The sequence below is a fragment of the Stegostoma tigrinum genome, chromosome 1 (genome assembly GCF_030684315.1).
Source record: "Stegostoma tigrinum isolate sSteTig4 chromosome 1, sSteTig4.hap1, whole genome shotgun sequence".
Taxonomy (NCBI): Eukaryota; Metazoa; Chordata; class Chondrichthyes; order Orectolobiformes; family Stegostomatidae; genus Stegostoma; species Stegostoma tigrinum.
The window spans coordinates 175,384,528-175,408,448 of record NC_081354.1 but is presented as its reverse complement, the minus strand read 5'-3'; the positions used below and the strand labels follow the sequence as shown (position 1 = coordinate 175,408,448).

The 23,921-nt window shown below is 45.7% G+C and overlaps 1 protein-coding gene across 2 annotated transcripts in view; it reads right to left on the bottom strand.

Moving 5' to 3' along the window:
• Positions 1-23,921, bottom strand: part of eif2ak3 (eukaryotic translation initiation factor 2-alpha kinase 3) — a 116,462-nt gene that overhangs the window by 62,503 nt on the left and 30,038 nt on the right. Inside the window, exons 1-6 of one of the 2 annotated variants that reach the window (XM_048542740.2) lie at positions 12,912-13,014; positions 11,037-11,231; positions 9,379-9,512; positions 7,727-7,961; positions 7,395-7,569; positions 3,170-3,304 (exon numbers count right to left, since the gene is read on the bottom strand). In XM_048542740.2, the coding sequence (XP_048398697.1) occupies positions 3,170-3,304; positions 7,395-7,569; positions 7,727-7,961; positions 9,379-9,512; positions 11,037-11,231; positions 12,912-12,941 (904 nt within the window). In that variant the 5' untranslated portion in view covers positions 12,942-13,014. Of the gene's footprint in view, positions 1-3,169; positions 3,305-7,394; positions 7,570-7,726; positions 7,962-9,378; positions 9,513-11,036; positions 11,232-12,911; positions 13,015-23,921 lie in introns of those variants that run through there. The other variant, XM_059650338.1, reaches the window with a different exon arrangement.

Here is a 23,921-nt window from a genome sequence, read left to right as displayed (position 1 = left end):
GGAGGGAGAGAGCGCGAGAAGAGAGAGAGCGCGAGAGAGGAGAGAGAGCGCGAGAGAGAGCGGCGAGAGAGCGCGAGAGAGAGAGAGCGCGCGAGAGAGAGAGCGCGCGCGAGAGAGAGAGCGCGCGAGAGAGAGAGGCGCGCGAGAGAGAGAGCGCGCGAGAGAGAGAGCGCGCGAGAGAGAGAGCGCGCGAGAGAGAGAGCGCGCGAGAGAGAGAGCGCGCGAGAGAGAGAGCGCGCGAGAGAGAGAGCGCGCGAGAGAGAGAGCGCGCGAGAGAGAGAGCGCGCGAGAGAGAGAGCGCGCGAGAGAGAGAGCGCGCGAGAGAGAGAGGCGCGCGAGAGCCGAGAGAGAGAGAGCGCGCGCGCGAGAGAGAGAGGCGCGCGAGAGAGAGAGCGCGCGAGAGAGAGAGCGCGCGAGAGAGAGAGCGCGCGAGAGAGAGAGCGCGCGAGAGAGAGATGCGCGCGAGAGAGAGAGCGCGCGAGAGAGAGAGCGCGCGCGAGAGAGAGCGCGCGAGAGAGAGAGCGCGCGAGAGAGAGAGCGCGCGAGAGAGAGAGCGCGCGAGAGCGAGAGCGCGCGAGAGCGAGAGAGAGCGCGGCGCGCGAGAGGAGAGAGAGCGCGCGAGAGAGAGAGCGCGCGAGAGAGAGAGCGCGCGAGAGAGAGAGCGCGCGAGAGAGAGAGCGCGCGAGAGAGAGAGCGCGCGAGAGAGAGAGCCGCGCGAGAGAGAGAGGCGCGCGAGAGAGAGAGCGCGCGAAAGAGAGAGCGCGCGAAAGAGAGAGCGCGCGAAGAGAGAGCGCGCGAGAGAGAGAGCGCGCGAGAGAGATCGCGCGCGAGAGAGATCGCGCGCGAGAGAGAGAGCGCGCGAGAGAGAGAGCGCGCGAGAGCGAGAGAGAGCGCGCGCGCGAGAGAGAGCGCGCGAGAGAGAGCGCGCGCGAGAGAGAGCGCGCGAGAGAGCGCGAGAGAGAGCGCGCGAGAGAGAGCGCGCGAGAGAGCGGCGCGCGAGAGAGCGCGCGCGAGAGAGAGCGCGCGCGAGAGAGCGCGCGCGAGAGAGAGCGCGCGAGAGAGAGCGCGCGAGAGAGAGCGCGCGCGAGAGAGAGCGCGCGAGAGAGAGCGCGCGAGAGAGAGCGCGCGCGAGAGAGAGCGCGCGAGAGAGAGCGCGCGAGAGAGAGCGCGCGAGAGAGAGCGCGCGAGAGAGAGCGCGCGAGAGAGAGAGCGCGAGAGAGAGAGCGCGAGAGAGAGAGCGCGAGCGAGAGAGAGCGCGCGCGAGAGAGAGCGCGAGCGAGAGAGCGCGAGAGAGAGCGCGCGAGAGAGCGCGAGCGAGAGAGCGCGAGCGAGGAGAGAGCGCGCGCGAGAGAGCGCGCGCGAGAGAGCGCGCGCGAGAGAGAGAGCGCGCGCGAGAGAGAGAGCGCGGCGCGCGAGAGAGAGAGCGCGCGCGAGAGAGCGCGCGCGAGAGAGAGAGCGCGCGCGAGAGAGAGAGCGCGCGCGAGAGAGAGAGCGCGCGCGAGAGAGAGAGAGCGCGCGCGAGAGAGAGAGCGCGCGCGAGAGAGAGAGCGCGCGCGAGAGAGCGCGCGCGAGAGAGCGCGCGCGAGAGAGCGCGCGCGAGAGAGAGCGCGAGAGAGAGCGCGCGCGAGAGAGAGCGCGCGCGAGAGAGAGCGCGCGCGAGAGAGAGAGCGCGCGAGAGAGAGAGCGCGAGAGAGATCGCGCGAGAGAGAGCGCGCGAGAGAGAGAGCGCGCGCGAGAGAGAGCGCGCGCGAGAGAGAGAGCGCGCGAGAGAGAGAGCGCGCGAGAGCGAGCGCGAGAGAGCGAGCGCGAGAGAGAGCGCGAGAGAGAGCGCGCGAGAGAGAGAGAGCGCGCGAGAGAGAGAGCGCGAGAGAGAGAGCGCGAGAGAGAGAGCGCGAGAGAGAGAGCGCGAGAGAGAGAGCGCGAGAGAGAGCGCGAGAAAGCGAGAGAGCGCGCGAGAGAGAGCGCGAGAGAGAGAGCGCGAGAGAGAGCGCGAGAGAGAGCGCGAGAGAGAGAGAGAGCGCGAGAGAGAGCGCGAGAGAGAGCGCGAGAGAGAGCGCGAGAGAGAGCGCGAGAGAGCGCGCGAGAGAGCGCGCGAGAGAGAGCGCGAGAGAGAGCGCGAGAGAGCGCGCGAGAGAGCGCGCGAGAGAGAGCGCGAGAGAGAGCGCGAGAGAGAGCGCGAGAGAGAGCGCGAGAGAGAGCGCGCGAGAGAGCGCGCGAGAGAGAGCGCGCGAGAGAGCGCGCGAGAGAGCGCGCGAGAGAGCGCGCGAGAGAGCGCGCGAGAGAGCGCGCGAGAGCGAGAGAGAGAGCGAGAGCGCGAGAGAGAGAGAGACAGCGCGAGAGAGAGAGAGAGACAGCGCGAGAGAGAGAGACAGCGCGAGAGAGAGACAGCGCGAGAGAGAGACAGCGCGAGAGAGAGAGACAGCGCGAGACAGAGAGAGAGACAGCGCGAGACAGAGAGAGAGACAGCGCGAGACAGAGAGAGAGACAGCGCGAGAGAGAGAGACAGCGCGAGAGAGAGAGAGAGAGAGAAACAGCGCGAGAGAGAGAGAGAGACACACACACACACACACACACACACACACACACACATACACGGGGGGGGGGGGTGGTTAAGGTCAAAATGGGTGACACAAAATACCAGTAGAGACCAGCTAGGATAATTGATTGGTATCTGTGCTCTAACTCCCTGCATATATTATACTGAAGCAGTAAAGTGCATTGCACTTCTAAATACATTTTACCTTCTATACTTACCTTTGGTCAGAAATGATAAGACAAATGGAAGTCAAATAACTGAAATCTTAAAGAGATGATGGTGACACTGTTATACGGTTGGACTAGCAATTCATAAGCCCACATAAATGTTCTGGGGACATGAGTTTGAATCCCACCATGGCAGATGGGAAAAATTTGAATCAAGGAAGATCAGGAATAAAAAGTTCATTTAAATGATGACGGTATAACCAATATCGATTGTTGTAAAAGCCCATCTGGCTCACTAACATCCTTTAGGGGAAGGACATCTGTCATCCTTATATGGGACTCCAAGCCCACAGTAATATGACTGATTCGATCCCCCTGGACAATTAGAAACAGACAACAAACATTGATCTAGCCAGTTCTGGTCACAGCCCATGAACAAATAAAACGAAGTACTGTAGTAACTTACGGATTAGAGGCTTCCATCTGACATCAGGCAAAGATGCAACTTTGTTGTCTCCGTAGTCCTCTAGGGTGGGCATCAATGGGAATTTCTCACACAACCTGACAGATGACTGCATGTACAGTTGTCCCTTGTACATGCCTGGAATAAGAAAGTGAATAAACACGGTGTTTAGTCATTTTAGGAATCTCCAGGAGTTCAGTAGGCTAGAAAATTAACCTTGTAATTTATTTTGAAACTGAACTTATACAGCAAATATATTTTAAGGTGATGCAAAATGAAAACAGATTAAAAAGCAGAAAATAACAGAAGTCTGGTACATCAGTTACACAAAAAGTGGAATGATAATGTAGTATGGGTTTGGCTCATTATTAGCATTAACAAGGAACAGGGATAAGGGGAGCTTACCAAATCAATTCTGAACTGAGATTGAGAGAGTGAAAAGAATCAAGTTCCTCTGAGTGACGATAACTGTCAACTTGTCCTGGCCTTCCCTCATAAAATGTGACAGTCAAGAAGGCATTACAATAGCTCTTCTTCCTCAGGTGGCTCAGGAAATTTGGCATGTCTATAAAAGGACACTCACCAACTTCCACAAATGCACCATTGAAAGCAGACTGTCTGGGTGCATGACGGCCTGATATGGCAACTGCTCTGCCCAGGACCATAGGAAACTACAGAAGGTGGTGTACACAGCCTGGACCATCACAGAAGCCAACCTTCCATCCAGGGACTCTGTTTACACAGCTCGCTGCTGTGGAAAGGCTGCCAAAGACCCATTGCATGCTGGTAATGATCTCCTACAACCTCTTCCGTCAGACAGAGGATACAGAAGCCTGAACACAAGCACCAGCAGGTTCAGAAACAGCTTCTTTCCGGCCATTATCAGACTTTTGAATGGACTCTAGCCTCAAATTACGTAAACTGCAACGTAACCTGTATGCCACTACGACTTTTTGATCTGTCCATCTTTTACTTGCTGTGATTTCTCTATACCGCTCGTAAACAAAGTTTTTCACTGTATTTCAGTACACATGACAATAAATCAATCTCATTACTCCATTCAAACGCATGAGTATAATAACCCCTAAAGTTCAGCAAAGACACTTGTTATGGGGAACTACAGGAGATGGGGAGGATATTTTGCATTAGGGTGTTTACAGTGGAGAGGGATATGGAAGATGCAGAACATGGGGAAAACGAATGGAGACCATCTTGAAATATGTCCCGATTACAAAGGAGGAGATGCTGAAAGGCTTAAAATGCATAAAAAGGTGAATAAATCCCCAGACCCTGATCAGGTGTACCCTAAAACTCTGCAGGAAGCAAGGGAAGTAATTGCTGGGCACCTTGCTGAGATATTTCTTTCAGCAATAATCACAGGCAAGGTGCCTGGTCAGTGCACTGAGTATATGAATTGGGAGATCATGCTACAGCAAGACTGGACATTGGTTAGGCCACCAGTGGAGTTGTGTGTGCAATTCTGGTCTCCCCGCTACAGGAAAGACGTTATGAAACTTGAAAGGGCTCAGAAAAGATTTAGAAAGATGTTGCCACGGTTGGAGAGTTTGAGCTATAGGAAGAGGCTGAGGGAGCTAACCATCTTATCATGGTTTTTAAAATCATGACGGGCATGGATATGGTAAATAGGCAAAGTCTTTTCCGTGGGGTGGAGGTGGGGAGGGCATCAAAACTAGAGGGCATAGGTTTAAGGTGAAAGGAGAAATAATTTAAAAAAAGGATTCTTAAGAGGCATCTTTTTCACGCAGAGGGTGGTACGTTTATGGAATGAGCTGCAGGAGGAAGTGGAGCAGGCTGGTACAATTACATCATTTTAAAAGGCATCTGGATAAGGACATGATTTGGAAGGGTTTGGAGAGATATGGGCCACATGCTGGAAAATGGGACTAGATTTATTTTGAATATCTGGTCAGCACGGATGAGTTGGACTGAAGGGTCTGTTTCTGTACATCTGTGACTAAGTAACTCTCCACTGTCACCTGCATCCCTTGCACCCTCCCATTACCTCAAAAGGGAATTATTTTATCTTATTATGCTGTGTTTACAAATAATTGCTTGATACTACAATACCTAAATAGTGTGAAAGAGACAATGTCAAAACTTTTCATTTTGCACTCATCAGGACTAATCAATAAGAAATTAAACATGCAAATAGATTACTAATTGAATTATCATGAAAACACTTCATCTCATGCTACTACTTTGCAGTAAACACTGAAGGAATTTTTCTCCGTTAACACAACACTGCATATTTCTTCTGAATAAGGGCCCAGACCCGAAGTGCCGGCTTTCCTGCCCCTCTGCTGCTGCCTTGCCTGGTGTATTAATCCAGCTCTGCATATTGTTATCTCAGATGATTCTCCAGCATCGGCAGTTCCTACTATCACTGCATTACTTTGCTGGGTACTTCATTTTTGGATAGTATTTCATTGACTTTTTGGAAGGGGTTCCAAGCAGTTTACATGTTGTGCATGAGTACAGGATAGTTTGTAATGTGAAGACGGTCACGTTTTCCCATTTTAGTGCATCTACCCAGAAAAGTAAGTGTTGCCCAAAGCCCCAATCATTGCAGAACCAAATCACCTAAAAAGACTTAAAGATGGTGGAAGGTGGTAATGCAGTGATAACAGTGGATTCAAATCCTGCCAAGACAGATGGTGAAATTTCAATACCTTTAAAAAAAAATCTGAAACTAAAAGCTAATCTAATGGCCACGTAACCATTGCTGACTGTCGGGAAAATACCCCATCTGCTCTCCACATTCCCACACCTTATTAGCACTAACTCTAGCCCTAGGCAAATCACAGTATATAGTAACGAAAACATAGTTGCTGGAAAAGCCCAGCAGGTCTGGCAGTATCTGTGAAGGAAAAAAACAGAGTTAACGTTTCGGGTCCGGTGACCCTTCCTCAGAACACTATTATAGTCTCTGAATGGATGGCTGGTTTACAATAAAAACTGATGTCATCAGCGTAGATTCAACTCCTGAAGTTACCATGAAAGATTGTCCTTCTCAAATCTCTCCCCTCATCTGAGACATGGTGACCCTCAGGGTTAAATCACAACCAATCTCTAATGATGGTGCAGCCATGGGTTTGGTTAAACTGTGGTGACTTTACTTTTACTTCATATTGTCTCTCCAGTTTGGGTGTTAACTAACGTAGCATGCTTCTGCCATTTCATGTCTTAATTTGTGTTCCTTTTTACTTATCAAATACCGCTTTAGGGAAGAAAATCTGCCAGGATTACCTGTTCTGGTCTACATATTACTACGGATCCACAGCAATGTGATTGACTGTGAAACGGTCTAACAATCCACTCAGTTATGAAAGGCCCTATCCCACCAAAGAATAATTCCATTGAAAATCTGCCTTGGTTTAGAGGCAGCATTCAAGATATATCCCATATCAAAGAACTGAGTACATCAACAAGAAAGAAATATCAGTACAATAAAGGATTGCCACACTGTCAGAGATAACATTGTTCAGATGAAATGCCAATCTCAAAAGATCTCATGACAATCTCACAAGCAGGAGGGGAAGTTCTTGTCAGTACCTGACTATTATATTTCCTTTACCAGTCTCTCAAAAACAGATTTATTGGCAGAATGTGGGAACACGCTGCAGGCAGCATTACCCAAGGGCATTTTATTCTGTGGATACTGATTGGATGCAGTTTAAAAATAACAGGTCTTTTAAGACATAGACCGGTGATCTACTGAGAAATTCTATGTAATTCTCTTCTCCAGAATGCAATGGAGGATAGGTCACTGAATTTATCCAAGGTCAAGTCAGATAGATTTTTGTTAAAATAGAGTCAAAGGTTTTGTGGGTACAGGCAGTAATGCAGAGTTGAGATCATCCATGATCCTACTGAATGGGCAGAGCTCACTAGAAATGTTAAACAACCACCTCCTACTCCCAACTCTCTATGTTCATATCTAAATGAGCAAAAGAGCAGTTGCATTTTCTAATAGCTCTCCAAACGGATATTTAGATTTTTGGTAGTTTATCCAAGGGGCCCTTTCAAATATCAAGCAGTGCTTAGATTCTTCTGTAATACCCAATGACCAATGAGAAACTAACTGAATGGAGAACTTGTTACAACTTTGCACTTTTGTATTGAAGCATGACACAGCCTACACTGACATGCCATATTCAGAATGATGCCAAGGTTATATCATTACTGCAATTTGGCTTCACTCCCTTACCAAGATAGACTCCAGACTCGGCTGACTCTGCCGCTCCTCTCGCTGCTTCCACCAGATCTTCCTCGTCTTCTATCTCACTGCTGCGGCGAGCAGAATAGCTGGCATCATCAAACAGGCTGACCGGGATCACTTCCCCATTCTCCACTAACCAGGCCGATGCCACTGGAGTACAGAACTAACGAGGGAATGGAAGGGACAGGAACACGTCACAGGTAGTCACAAACCTCTGCAATTGCTTACCTACAGAGCACAGGATTTGTCGTCAAATTCAAAATTCTAAACTCAATTTTCTTTTGATAACAGAGCTGTGAATTAAGAACTTATATTGTCACCTGGTGTTCCCACTCCAGTTGGCCACCTCGTTTACTGCTAAAAGACATCACCTTCCAGTCCGACACCGAGACCTTTATAATACGATCTTTCACAGTGGTATCCTGGTCCCGTTCAGAGAAGGTCGCTGATTGACCATTCCTACTACTAGCAGTGGAACTACTCTCAATGTAGTTGATTTTCGATGCAGCATCTCGAACAAACCTCAGCTCATAGTGTCCGACACTGAAGTTCCACCTTAGGAAGAGCACAGAATTTAAGGAGGTAATTCACACCAACTTGCTTTTATATCACAAAACCTTCTGTGGAACTTCATTATCAAATAAAAAAAAACTTTACACCAAGCAAACACGGCCACAAAATGGGTAGGACAGGGAAGTGAAAGCTTGGTCAAACAGATGGCAGGCTTTAAAAGGAGCATCGTAAATGGAAAGACACACAAGGAAAAACAGGCTACCAGCCCAGTTCGTCCCCTCCCCCCACTGCACCACACAACCAGCCCAGCTCCTCCACTCCACCCACTGCATCCCAAAACCAGTCCAACCTGTCTCCACCTCCCTAACCTGTTCTTCCTCTCACCCATCCCTTCCTCCCACCCCAAGCCGCACCCCCATCTACCTACTAACCTCATCCCACCTCCTTGACCTGTCCGTCTTCCCTGGACTGACCTATCCCCTCCCTACCTCCCCACCTATACTCTCTCCACCTATCTTCTTTTCTCCATCTTCAGTCCGCCTCCCCCTCTCTCCCTATTTATTCCAGAACCCTCACCCCATCCCCCTCTCTGATGAAGAGTCTAGGCCCGAAACGTCAGCTTTTGTGCTCCTGAGATGCTGCTTGGCCTGCTGTGTTCATCCAGCCTCACATTTTATTATCTAAGAGAATAATTATAATTGGTATTAAGTTTCCAGTAAGTTTGTCAACATAGATTTAAAATGCTCTGTGAAACAGGCAAGGACAACAGGAGGAAAAACTTGTTCACAGCAGATAGTTGGGATATGGAACGCCCTACTAGGAAATATGCAGGAGGAAGATTCAATTGAGACATTCAACAACATACTGGGTGATTTCTTTGAATAGAAGCAGTGTGTGTATAAGAGCTCTTGTGGTGCAGTGATAGTGTCCATGACCCTGGACTAGAAGCCACGGGTTCGAGTCCCATCTGCTCCAGGAGCTGTGTAATAAAATCTGAGCAGGCTGATTAGAAGACATAGAAAGAGTGTACAAGGATACGGGCAGAAGGCAGGAATTTGGCACAAAGGTAAAAGGTGCTCAGATGAAGAGCCAGTGAAGGCACAATGGACTGAATAGCCTCTTTCTGCAGCATATCAATTGTGGTATATTACAATATTTCTAAAATGGAGCTCAGGCAATCCAAGTGGTGCGGCATTAACTCAAGACGATCTGACACCTCATTCTTTACAGTTCGCAATCAGATTATGCCTCTAGCTCTCAATTTATTTTTGCTAGTGTTGATGCCTGCAGATGCCTTGGGTTGAATCCAGATATCATGGAACTGAGCCACGAAAACCAAAATAACTGGGTGGATGCACAAAAAGACAGAAACACATGTCCTCTGTTGAAAAACAACCCCCAAATGGTCCCACCCTGTATCAGAACAACAGCAATGAATAGAGCAGCCAATTGCACTCACTTCTCTGTACCAGACCGAGGTCCCACAGCCCTGACAGTTTTCTGTGTACGCTGCAGCAGCAAGAGGTCTGAGTCCTGCTCAGTCGTTTCCTCTTCCCAGTGACGGCAACCTGCTGCAGAGCAGATATATCGCATCTGTTCAGGGACATGGGGAAAAGGGAGAAGAGAGGAACACTTTTTAAAACAGTGGTAGGACCACAGAGAAAGACTCATTTCTACTGACTACTCCAAACAGTGCTAGGCCATTGGCAGAATGGTAGAATTTAAACCAGCCTTAGCTGGGTCTTCATTTCCCCTTCATTGTGTGTCAGTACAGCAGCTGACCATAGGATGACCAATACAAGAGCTTTGAATTATTGGAGGTGAGCTTCTCTAAATTGCAGGAAGCACTGGCCCAAGTATATCCTGAGGGGTTACAATGCAGCTTACCGTCCAAAACTAGGATATATTTATTACGAGTACTGACCATAGCTGCCTCATACTGCAAACTTAAAAAGCATCATATGCATTCAATGAAGATGCATATACTTCACAAGCATAGGAACAGGTCATTTGGGCTTGATTAAGAGTGCTGCTGTGAGGGGCTCCGGGATCCAACAAATTACAGGTCAAAAATCAAACTTACAGCATGTTGTTAACCTGCATTCATTCAGAAAGCAGTTCTGTAGGGAGACTATTTCTTCAGAAAGGAGATTATATAAGGAGCTGGTCATCTTGTGCCATTGATGCAGGTGGTTTGCAGGAAGTGTGAACAAACAAGCAGCAGGATTTTCCTACTTGTCAAGCAACTTGGGGTCTTATGTTGCAGTGGTAGTGACCCTAGGCCTGGATTGAAGTCACAGAGAAGTATGTACAGCAAATTTTGTTTTAACCGACACGCTATGAAGTGACATTCTTGCTAAATCTGCAAAGCTTATCTACCTAAAATACTGGATGTTTGCTGTATTATCACAGTCTCCGCAATGTCCAAGTAGTCAGTTCACAGTGCAAGTGAGAAGGCACTCTAGCACTATGTTTGATTTAAGGCAAAGGTGCATTATTACCTAAGCGATTTATGATGTAAATAAAGTATAAAGTATAACAGCAATGCATATACCCCCTGCATTACGTTTCTATTACTTAGTGTGTGCTTTTTATTATGTTGATGAAACGTTTGCTATAATAACATCCCTGGATAGGTCGATTAAAAATATCCTCCCTCCAGCAACAGCTCATACTGTCTGCGTTGTTTCCAAGGTCCTTTTTCCAATAGTGCTGGCTGACCTAAAACAGCCAGCTGCTGTATTGTTGACTGATTGAAACAGGCATTATGATTTTAGGTAGGAGACTACTGGTTCTTTTTATATAGGACAACTGAAGAAACAATAGGAACATAGAAGCAAGATTAGGCTATTCACCACCTTGACCTTGTTCCACCATTTAGTGAGATTGTGGCTGATTTGTAGCTTAACTCTATATTTTAGCCTTTGGTCCATATCCCATAGTAGCTTTGATCTTTAATTGTAATACTTAATCTCAATTAATAACAAAATGAGTTTTCAAGTTTGAAAGACCCATTTAGGAAAATGAATATATATTTGAGGCAACCACTTGTTAACACTTTAGGAACAATGGGCCAAATTCTACAAGGAGTTGCATCCTCAGATCGAGTTACCTTACCTTTCCAGTGTATGCATCCAACCCATAGCTTGTGTGTGACTTCCCTCCAACCAAGACCACATCATCACCAAGTCGGTAGGAAGATTCCAGCAGTGATTCCACTGTAAAAGGAACCGTCTCCATGCTCTCCCGGTCTCTGTCCCACTGGAACAGGTCTCCATCCAGGGATGGAATTATTACTTTATTCCCAAAGACCTGAGGGTAAGTTCAGCAATTAGGTACATCCTACATGTAGCTTGTTGTAGCACCGGGCAAATACAGCATTCCCAGACATCCACAATACAAGCTTCAGGATCGCTGGTTTGTTCCGTTAAGACTAAGCTCGTTGTTCAGTGGCTGTGACTCTGAAGCAACTCTGTACAACACAAGTGGGGAAGAGGAGATGGGGGAGGCAAAGAGGAGCAAGGGAAGGCCAGGAGCTTCTAAATCACAACACCACCTCATTAGGATAACAAAAGTGTAAACTCCCACTAAAAGGTACGTTTCCGTCAAGCAACCCAACACTACTTTGAATTAGTGTAAGAACAACATTCAAACATGCGTGGAATGGACTTACAGGAAACGGTGGATGCAGGTACAGTTACAATATTTAAAAGACATTTGAATAAGTATATGAATAAGAAATATTTGGAGGGTTATGGACCAAGCACAGGCAGGTGGGGGTAGTTTAGTTGGGATTATGGTCGGCATGGACTGGTTGGACTGAAGGGTCTGTTTCTGTGCTGGATGACTATGACTAAATCAAAGCAGCGTAATGTGGATGGAGATCAGAAATGAAAACAAAGTGGAGAAGCTAGGCAGCATCTGTGGAGAAAGAAACATTGTTAATGTTTTGACCCGGAATTTGACCCTTCTTCAGAACTGAGCATGTGAGATCTGACTGTTAACTATACATTCATACTCAAATTGGAAGAGAACAGGAATACATACACATACAAGAGAGAGGGAGGACATGCAGCAATCCCTATATAAATAGATGTTGAATATATACCATGAAAAGTAATTACTAACTTATTTTAAAGTATATACTTGCTGAGATAACTAGTGAGACACATTATTATTCACAAATCTATGCACTGAATATGATAAAAATTACACACCAATAGATGCCAGCTATTATAGTGGCTTAATAAATCTAGTCTTATTTGCCAGCATTTGGCCCATAACCCTCTAAACCCTACCTATTCACATACCCATCCCAATGTCTTTTAAATGTTGTCATTGCACGAACCTCCAACACTTCTGGCAGCTCATTCCATACACGCACCATCCTCTGTGCGAAAAAGTTACCCATTAGGTCCCTTTTATATTTTTCCCTCTCACCTTAAACAAGTACCCTCTAGTTTTGGACTTCCCTACTCCTATCCATGCTCCTCATGATTTTACAAACCTCTATAAAGTCACCAATCAGCATCCGACTGCCAGGGAAAACAGCCCCAGCCTATTCAGCCTCTCCCCATAGTTCAAACCCTCCAACACTGGCACCATCCTTGCAAATCTTTTCTGAACCCTTTCAAGGATCACAACATCCTTCCAATAGCAGGGAGACAGGAATTGCACACAGTATTCCGCTAGTGTCCTGAACAATGTCCTGTACAGCAACATAACCTCCCAACTTCTATATCCAATGCACTGACAATAAAGGCAAGCATACAAACACTATCCTGCCCAGTTGTGACTCAATTTTCAAGGAACTATGAACCTGCACTCCAAGGTCTCTTTGTTCAGCAACATTCCCCAGGACCTTACCATTAAGTGTACAATCCTGCCCTGATTTGGCTTTTCAAAATGCAGCACCTCACATTTATATAAATTGAACTCCACTCCTCAGCCCTTTGGCCCATCTGAACACTGTTGCCAATCCTTTAGCCTTACCTTTTGCACTAATAAGTTGGGTTCTTCCATCTTTGAGGATGGGGATATTTGGAGTCTGTTCCTCTAGTCAGCTGTTTCATTGTCCACCATTCACATTTTGGCATGGCAGGACTGCAGAGCTTAGAGCTAAGTGATCACACAATGAACAGGACAGATCAGTCTATCACTTGCTGCTTATGATATTTGGCACAAAAAAAAACTGTCCTGTGCATTAGCTTCAACACATTGATACCTCATTTTTCAGCATGCAAAATGCTGACTTGATGGTAGTGGTTGAGTGGGGAATATTTGATTTGATTTATTACCATCACATGTATCTAGATACAATGAAAAGCTTTTTTTGTTCTGCATGCAGTACATGCAGATCATACCATACAAAAGTGCATTAAAAGGTAATAGCACACAGCAAAGAATACAATGTTACAACTGTAGACAAGGTGCAAAGAGAGCAGGATCAACATTCTTCCCCACTGTTTTTAAACTATGCATATGTGCATACAAACTTTTTATATCATCTGCTTGACAGAAGAAAGTATAAATCTGGTTGGGAAGAGTCTATGATGTTGGGTGACTTCCCGAAGCAGCAGGAAGTATAGGTAGCATCAATGGAAGGCAGACTGGTTTGCATGATGGACTGGGCTGCGTTCACAATTCTCTGTAGTTTCTTGCGGCATTGGGAACAGCAGTTGCCAAAGCACACTGTGACGCATCCAGTTGGAATGTTTTCTATGGCGCATCATAAAAAAAAATTAAGAGTCCTTATAGACACGCTGAATTTCTTTGACCTCCTTGTTGCTGCGCTTTCTTGACCATTGCGGACAGATTTTTGGTGATCATGACTCCCAGGAATTTGATGCTGTCAAATCATCTCCATCTCAGCAGCATTAATACAAAACAGGGGCATTGTTTCCTGATGGCAATGGCCTGCTCCTTCATTTTACTTATATTGGACAGACTGTTTTCTCTACATCATGCTGCTAAGCACTCAATCTCAGTGTTTTGTTTTGTCATTGCCAGAGATCTACCCCACAACAGGGTGTCATCAGCAATGTTGTAAGTGGATATGCCGGGCTACAGGTGTATAGATTGTGCTGGAGTACAATTCTGCTGCTATTAGTGGCCCATAGCACCTCATAAATGCCCAGTCTTGAGTTGCTAGATCTTTTAGAAACCAGTCCTATTTCACATGGCGATTTGTGCCATACAACATGATGGCAGTTACTCATAATGCAAAGGCAGAACTTCATCTCCACAAGGACTGTCCAGTGGTCACCCTTACTGATATTGCCATGGGCTGATATATCTGCAGCCAGCAGACTGGTAAAGATGAGGTCAAGTATGCATTTCCCTCTTGTTGGCTCCCTCATCACCTACCACAGACCCAGTCTAGCAGCTCTGTCCTTTACTACTAGATCAGCTTAATCATAGTACTACTGCCGAACCCCCCCTCTTTGTAATGGACATTGAAATCCCCCATCCAGAGCACATTTCGCACCCTTTCTACCATCAGTGCTTCTTCCAAGAGTTGTTCAACATTGTTGAAGAATACCAATTCATCAAAGGGATGACAGTACCTGGTCATCAGCAGGTGGTTTTTCATCCATGTTTAACGTGAAGACTCAACGTCATAAAATGTCATGAGGTCCACAGTCAATATTGGGGACTTGTAGAGCAACTTCCTCTTGAGTGTACTTGATCTGTCTTGCCAGGCATTTCCAGGGATGGCGATGCTGGCATCTGGGACAGTGTCTATAAAGGTATGATTCTACGAGGAGTACTATGTGAGGTTGTTGCTTCACGTGCAGTGAGACAGCTTTCCCAATTTTTGGATTAACTCCAAGATGTTTTTAAGGACGGCTTCACAGAGGCAATAGGGCTGCTTCTGTCATGGGGTTTTCTGGCACCTAGGTCGGTGCAGAGTGTCCATCTAGATTTTTCCTCTGTTGAGATTGCATAGTGATTAATACAACCTAATGGCTTGTTAAGTTATTTCAGATGGCAGTTCAGAGTCAACCACATTGCTGTGGGTTTGGAGTCATTAGTAGGCCAGACCAAGTGAGGGTGACAGATTTCTTTACATGAAGAAAATCAGTGAACCAGATGGGCTTTCCTGACAAACAACAGTGGTTTCATGATCATCAGTAAGTTCTCAATTTTTTTAAAAAATTGAATTCAAATTTTACCATCTGCTATGTTGGATTCAAAATTTTTTTATTCATTTGTGGGACATGGGCTTCATTTATTACCTGCCCCTAGTTGCCTTGAGAAGGTAGTGGTGAGCTGCCTTCTTGAACCACTCTGTTCTTCTGCTGTGGGTTGACTCACAATTAATTAGGGGTGGAATTTCAGGATTTTGACCCAGTGACAGTGAAAGAACGGCAATATATTCCCAAGTCAGGATGGTGAGTGGCTTGGAGGGGAACTTGAAGGCGGTGGTGTTCCCATATGTCTGCTGCTCTTGTCCTTCCAGATGGAAGTGGTCATGGGTGTGGAAGATGCTGTCTGAAGGTCTTTGGTGAATTTCTGCAATGTATCCTCTACATAGTACACACTGCTGCTACTAAGTGTCGGTGGTGGAGGGAGTGGATGCTTGTAGATGTAATGCCAGTCAAGCAGGCTGCTTTGTCCTGATTGTTATCAAGCTTCTTGTGTTGTTGGGGCCTCTCTTATCCACATAAATGAGGAGTATGCCATCACACTCCTGATTTGTGCCTTGTAGATGGTGGACAGGATTGGAGGAGACCCCAGAACATTTGCTGAGTTTCTGGATTAATAGCCAACATTCATAGCACTCAGCTATCACCTCCACTTTCACAATTTTTCTCCTCTTCCAATGCCAGCCTTGTTTTTCCTCTGGAATTCCTGCTTGGGTTCCCATCCAACTGAGGGGTTAGCTTACATTGTGGCCAACAAGACTTAAATCTCTGCACAAATATAGAAGGTCCAATTCTGCTGAAGTGCAAGTTATGGTATTTATCCTTCAATCATGATCTTTAAGGAGAGGTTATTGGATTCTTGATTGCTGTTCACAAACTGCCTATTGCGTTCCCTGACATTGAAATGAAGGCTTTAGAAAAAGAGATGCCAGAGGTGATCTTACAGAATAAAAGCCAAAAGAAGTGAGGATGCAGTAAATCAGGAACAAAAACAAAGTTGCTGGAAAAGCGTCTGGCAGCATCTGCGAAGGAGAAAAACAGAGTCAAATGTTTCGGGTCCGGTGACCCTTCCTTAGAACTGAGGAAGTTCTGAGGAGGGGTCACCGGACCCAAAACGTTAACTGTTTTCTCCCTCACAGATGCTGCCAGACCTGCTGAGCTTTTCCAGCAACTTTGTTTTGTTCGTGATCTTACAGAAATAAGGTTGTCAACCAAAAAACCCAGATCACTTCCATATAAGTTGCAAGACCAGGACAAGGGGATGTAGAAACAAATAAAAAAAAACTCAGGAAAAACGAAGTTAAAAGACCAAAATGAGGAACTTCAAGGAATAACGCACAAGAATGGCATCTGAACAGTAAAGAAGTAGCAGCTGTTGTGAGGAGGAAACAGGTTATTAAAAGCGGGTATGTCTGAGCAAAAATCACTCTCCTCAGTTGTCACACTGTAGTGAATCCAACTAACCATTTTGTTTGCTTTGTATGAAGTAAGTCTGTTAGTGGGAAACAAAACAAAAACAAAAGTTGCTGGCAAAGCTCCAACAGGTCTGGCAGCATCTGTGAAGGCGCTTTATCCCAAGGACCCTGCCAAGCCTGCTGAGTTTGCCAGAAATTTCTGTTTTTGTTTAAGATTTTTAGTATTCACATTTCTTTGTTTTATGTTGGGGGGCATGCTGGGCAGGATACTCAAATGCCCATTTCAAATAATAGGTGGAATTTTTTTTTAAAAATCTAGAAGATTCTGAACTGTTGGCATAAGTTGAAAAACTTTTATCGCAGGAATGGCTCCACAACGGAAAATCCCATGAATACTGCAATGACATGTAAACTAGAGACAATAATCTTAGTTGGCATCTCAAACTCTAAGGGGTTTCAAGAAAATTGCACGGTGGCTCAGTGGTTAGCACTGCTGCCTCGCAGTGCCAGGGACCCAGGTTCAATTCCAGCCTTGGGAAACTGCGTAGAGTATGCACATTCTCCACGTGTCTGCGTGGATTTCCTCCCACAGTACAAAGATGTGCAGCGTGTTATGCGGTCACCCTCAGACAAGCTTTTGTTATCACAATGTTATTGATTCAAATGCCACCATCTGCTCTGGTGGGTTTTGAACGCACATCACAGAACTCTAGCGTGGAGTTCGAGATTACTAGTTCAAATGACATCACGACAATGTCACCACCTCCCCAGTGCAAATAATCTCAATATTTAATAGCCAGCCAAATAAATAGCAAAAAAGTTATTATTCTCATTCCCTGTGGCACTGGATTTGATCATCCCCATGGACAAGCACTTAACAAGCAATGTGAAGTTGAACTTCATTTATTTTTCTAACTTGATGTTCTATGTTTTGGTTTATTTTTGTGTTTAAAAATAGCAGAGTAGTGACACTATATAACACTTTGCACTGCATTTTGTAACAAAATACATGTAACACTAAATAAAATCAAAATCAAATCATTTGAGGAGCATTAGTGAACTGGAACTGGGATAGTCCTGGACTCTTATGTAACACATTTACTCTTCTCAGCACCAAATTTTCACTGACCTAATTATAAAATTATTTCAGCACAACTAATGTTTATATTTCACAAACCCTCCTCATAACCCCTTGGTCTGAAACAAAAGAAACAGACTCTTCTATTCCTTTCTCACTTGAATGCTCATCTCATGTCTTCTCTATCACATGTGCCTTGCAATCAACAGCACAGAAAATCTTGTAAAGGCCATCATACATACAGCCAAATTATACCCTCTGCTGAGCAATGCCGCAAGAGTTACAATACTCTAAAATTGGAGAACAAGTTGATGCATGTGAAGGTGTTTGCAGCGCATGCACAAAAGCAATGCTTTTAATTTCATATGTATCCTATGGTTTTGGAATCATCTCAGTTCTTACACATTTTAATGCAAGAAACTTTGTGGAATCCGTCCCCTCCCCCCCGCCCGATGAAAGATCATCTCATGCCTGCAGTTACATGCAGGAAGGTTTCAGACTGCAGCAAATTACATCAGTGAAGTGCAATGAAGCTGTACTACATCTGTTGGACAGTTATGGGGCTGAGTGTAAAAGCTGAGCACAGCAAATTTTACATCATTAGCAAACTGGCGTTTTACTGAAAAGCTCTAATTAAAAGGAAAGAGATTAACAATGAAACTTATCAATGGCACACTGATTAATTTATAATCCAGCCCCAGCTCTTACTGCAGGTATCTGAAGATGCAGTGTGAAACAAGGTGACATCATCTATCCTCCTGTCTCTCCAAAGACCATTACCTCACCATCTAATCTGTTAGTATGACTCATACTGGACTGAAGGCATCCTATTGCTTTCAAGTAGCACCACATTCAAACAGTTATTTCCTCTTGCAAAATAATTTCAATGTTTCACAGAGTGCCAGAGGGCAGCAGAGATTAAAGTCAGCAGGATCAGGGCAAACGTCCAACAAGAAATTCTAGCAGGTCATGTCCTTTAATTAATTATTCACAAGGGATAACCTAAAAGAAAATGCACAGGAGATTTGCATATCATCATCTACTGTTTATTGTTTACTGAAGTGAAAGAAGGATATCATCCTAAGTGAAACAAATTCCTTGTTAAAAACCTATGTTTTAACCAAATTAGCAGGTGATAGCTTTGAGGACCTTAATATTGCCCTTACTTAATTGGTTGATAGACACACTGACACAATCCAAGGTAAAACAGGAACAATCCAAGGTAGAACAGGATGAAGGGTCTAGGCCCGAAACGTCAGCTTTTGTGCTCCTGAGATGCTGCTTGGCCTGCTGTGTTCATCCAGTTTCACACTTTGTTACCTTGGATTCTCCAGCATCTGCAGTTCCCATTATCTCTGTAAAACAGGAACTGTCTGAAGGGTTTCTCAAAACTCAAGGATGGGAGGCAGAAATCACAGAGCAAGTCTTGGGACTCAAGCTGGCAAGAATGACATTTGGCTCAATGTAGTGCTAGCTAGAGCCTGGCAACATACATACATCCTGCATAAATAGTCACTTCAGCACAGAAGTTGAGAGCTGTCAGTGATTGAAACTAGAATGAAAAGGAGTCATTTGAAAAGAAAGAAACATGCATAGATGGCCCTTAAAGTAGCAATTTGAATCAAGATAATGGCAACAATCCGTGATAATTGTCACACAGGTTTGAAATAATGTGGGGAAAAAATAATCAACCTGCTCAAACACCTCTGTTGTAGGTGGAACTTGAACCTGGACCTTCTAGCCCAAAGCTAGGAACACTACCAACAGGCCAATCAAGCAATGTACAAACAACAAATAAGACTGCTTTTCCTATCACTGCTCAACTCTGCAACTGCACACCTGCAGGATCAACTGTGTTGAAACCACCCTCGCATTCACTTGTACTGTGGGGTGGTTTAAACTACAGTGACAAGCGTGTGGGAACGGGAATTAGAAAGGGAAGACAGAAGAATGGAAAACAAGGTTGGAAAGTAGACAGCTAAAACGTAAGGAAGTGGAATCAAGGGCAAGTAGCAAGAAGGGCCATAGTATGAAAAAAGTGTAAAAATGTATTAATTCTATAAAGACATAGAAGCAGAAGTAGGCCATTCAACCATGAGTCTGCTCTGCCATTTGATGAGATCTGAAAATCCTCAACTTTACTTTCCCCTTAGAGGGACAGATATGCAAGCAGATCATAGATAGGCAAGATATAAAAACAATAGGGTAGGTGATTTTTAACTTTCCCAATAGTGACTGGGACTCCCTTACTGCCAGGGTCTTAGATGGGGTAAAATTTGTTACATGCATCCAGGAGGGTTTTATGAAGCAATATGTAGACAGTCCAACGAGGGAAGGGGCTGCACCTGACCTTTTGTTGGGGAATGAGCCCAGCCAGTTCACTGACGTTTCAATGGGAGAGCATTGTGATGACAGTGATCATAGCTTTATAAAACTTTAAAACAATCCTGGATAAGAATAGATAGAACGTAGAAAAGTACAGCACAGTACAGGTCCTTCGGCCCACGATGTTGTGCCGTGGAATAACCCTAATCCAAAAATAAAATAATCTAATTCCCCTCAATTCACTGCTGTCCATGTGCATGTCCAGCAGTCACTTAAATGTCACTAATGAGTCCGCTTCCACAACTATCACTGGCAAACTATTCCATGCGCTGAGACTGGTTCTCGGGTGACAGCGCTTTCTACAACAGTACTAGGCAGGAACTGGAGAATTTAGATTGGGGAAGACTGTTTGAGGGTAAATCCACCTCTGCAATGTGGTAATCTTTTAAAAGGCCAGTTAATCAGAGTGCAAAACCAGCCATATTCCTGTAAAGAGGAACATAGAACAATACCACACAGGAACAGGCCCTTTGGCCAACCATGGTTGTGTCAGAAGATAAGGATGGCAAGATTCAAAATATCTTTTGTCATCCAGAGTTTCAAACGGCAAGTCAAAAAGAGAAAGGAAGCACCTGTTAAGGTTTAGGAAAGAGAAATCAGGCAAGATTTGAGAAATATAAAGGAAGCAAAGAACTTAAACAAGGTATTAGGCCACGAGATGTCCTTAGGAAGACTGATTAACAAGAATGTCAAGGCATTTTATGCATATATTGGGAATGGTACATCCACTTAAGGACAAAGAAGGTCATTTGTGTGTGGGGTCAGAGAACATGGGTGAAGGATATGGATGATGGGAAGATCAGGGAGGGGCATGTTGACATTCTAATCATGTTATTAAGGTGGTGCGTTGGGTGCCTTGAAAAGCATTAAATGTTACTAAGTCCCCAGGGCCTGATGGGATCTTTCCCAGGATACTTGAGGCAAGGGAGGAGATTGCAGGGGCCTTGAAAGTGATCTCTGTATCTTCTTTAGCAAGAGACAATGTTCCAGAATACCAGAGATTAGCTAATTCTGTTCCTTTAAAGGGAAAATAGAGAGGGATAATCCATAAAATTATAAACCGATGAGCCTTATAGCAGTGGTAAGGAAATTATTAGGACATTTTTGTTTGGGACAGGATTTACACATATTTCAAAAGAATGGACCTACCAGGGATAGACAGGGTGGCTTTGTACAAGGGAGGTTTTGCCTCAAACTTGACTGTGTTGTTTGAGGAAGTGATATAGATAAATGATGAAGTTAAGGCAGTGGGTGTAGTCTACCTTGACTTTAGTAAAGCACTTAAGGTCTCTCATGGTAACCTGATCCAGAAGATTAAGTCACATTGTCTCCAATGCCAAGCCAGTTTTGTTTCCAATTTTGCAACTCACCGTGGAGCCAGGGTTTTTATGTGTTTTTATGGCTGGAGGTCAACGATCAGAGCTGGGACCTCTCGTTGGAAATATGAAAATGCAAGTGGTCTGATGATTAAGCTTGCAGACAACACAACAAGTTGTTGCTATTATGGAAGATTATCAAATGATACAGCAGGACATACATCAGTTAGAAAGTGAAAATGGAGAAATGGCAGATGGAGTTTCATCCAGACATGTGAGGTGATCAAATTTGGAAAGTCAAATGCAAGATGAAAATATAATGGTAAGTGGCAGATTTCTGAAGTACTGATATACAGAAGGACCTGAGGGTGAAAGTCCATCATTCCATGAAACTAGCAACACAAATGGATAAGTTAGTAAAGGCGATGTACGGCATGATTATTGAGTATGAAAGTGCTGCAGTTGTGTAAGACTTCAGTTTGGCTGCATTTGGAGCACTAAACGAAGTTCTGGTCACTATACCATTGGAAGGATATAGAGACTTTGGAGAGGGTGCAAAGACAGATTTACCAGAGTGTTCGAGATAATAGGAACCACAGATGCTAGAAAATCCGAGATAGCAAGGTGTAGAGCTGGATGAGCACAGCAGGCCAAGCAGCATCATAGGAGCACAAATGCTGACATTTCGAGCCTAGAACCTTCATCAGAAATGGGGGAAGAGGAAGGAGGTTCTGAAATAAACAGGAAGAGGGGGGAGGCGGATCGAAGATAGGTGGAGAGGAGACAGACAGTTAAAGAGGCGGAGATGGAACCAGTAAAAAAGGGGAGTGCAGATGGGGAGGTAGGAAGGAGATAGATAAGTCCAGGGAGGCCGGGCAGGGCAAGGGGGCATGATGAGATTAGCAGGTAGGAAATGGGGATGCAGCTTGAGGTCGGAGGAGGGGATAGGTGAGAGGAAGAACAGGTTAGGGAGGCGGGGATGAGCTGGGCTGATTTTGGGATGCAGTAGGCGGAGGGGTGGTTTTGAACCTTGTGAAATCCACATTGATACCATTGGGCTGCAGGGTTCCCAAGCAGAATCTGAGTTGCCATTCCTGCAACTTTTGGGTGGCATTGTTGTGGCAATGCAGGAGGCTCAGGATGGACATGTCGAAGGAATGGGAGGGGGGAGTTGAAATGATTCACTCCTGGGAGGTGCAGTTGTTTACTGCGAACCAAGTGTAGGTGTTCTGCAAAGTGGTCCCCAAGCCTCCGCTTATTTTCCCGACTGCAGAGGAGGCCACAACGGGTACAGCGGATGCAGTATACCACATTAGTAGATGTGCCGGTGAACATCTGCTTGATGTGGAAAGTCTTCTTGGGGCCTGGGATGGGGGAGAGGGAGGTGGTGTGAGGCAGTGTAGCACGCAGGGGAAAGTGGCGGGGCTGGAGGGGTGTGTGGAGCGGACAGGGGAGTCATGGAGAGAGTGATCCCTCTGGAAAGCAGACAAGGGTGGGGTCGGATTGCAGATGGCGGATGTGTCGGGAGATGATGCGCTGGATCTGGAGGTTGGTGGGGTGGTACATGAGTATGAGGGGGATTCTTTTTTGGTTATTATTGCGGGGACGGGGTGTGAGGGATGAGTTGCAGGAAATGTGGAAGGCACGATCGAGGGCGTTCGACCACTGAGGGAGGGAAGTTGCGGTCCTCGAAAAATGAAGGCATCTGGAGTTGTACGGGAGTGTAATGCCTCATCCTGGGAGCTGATGCAGCCGAGGTGAAGGAATTGGGAATAAGGGATGGCATTTTTTCAGGATGGTGGGTAGGAGGGGGTGTATTCTAGGTAGCTGTGGGAGACGTTGGGCTTGAAACAGATATTGATCTCTAGATGGTTGCCCGAGATGGAGGTAGAGAGGTCCAGAAAGGTGAGAGAGGTGTTAGAGATGGTCCAGGTGAGCTTAAGGTTGAGGTTGAGGTAGAAGGTGTTGGTGAAGTGGACGAACTGTTCGATCTCCTCGTGGGAGCATGAGGCAGCACCGATACAGTCATCAACTTAACGGAGGAAGAGATGGGATTTTTGGCTAGTGTAGCTACGGAAGAGGGATTGTTCCACGTAACCTACAAAGAGGCAGGCATAGCTTGCGCCCATGCGGGTACCCATGGCCACCCCCTTTGTCTGTAGGAAGCGGGAGGAATTGAAAGAGAAGTTGTTGAGGGTGAGGACGAGTTCGGCTAAGAGGATGAGGGCGTCAGTGGAGGGGGACTGGTCAGGCCTGTGGGACAGGAAGAAGCAGAGGGCCTCTAGGCCATCTGCATGGGGAATGCAGGTGTATAGAGTGTTGCCTGGATTGAAGTGTGTTTGCTACAAAGGAGAAGCTGGAGAGGTTTTTGCTAGAGGGTCAGAGGCTGAGGGGCAAATGTGATAGAAGTGTATAAAATGAGAGGTATGGATAGGGTAAATGAAGTCTCTCTCTCTCTCTCTCTCTTCACACCAAACCACGCCCCTCCACTTAAAGATGAGAGGAGTAAAGTTTGAGTTAGGCAAGGCAATTTTTTTTATATATAAAGCAGAAAGGACGGTAGATACCTGGAACATGCTGTTTGGGGGAAGTGGTAGAAGCAACGTTTAATGATATTTCGACAAACATCAATAGGCAAGGATAGCCAGACAGGCATGGAC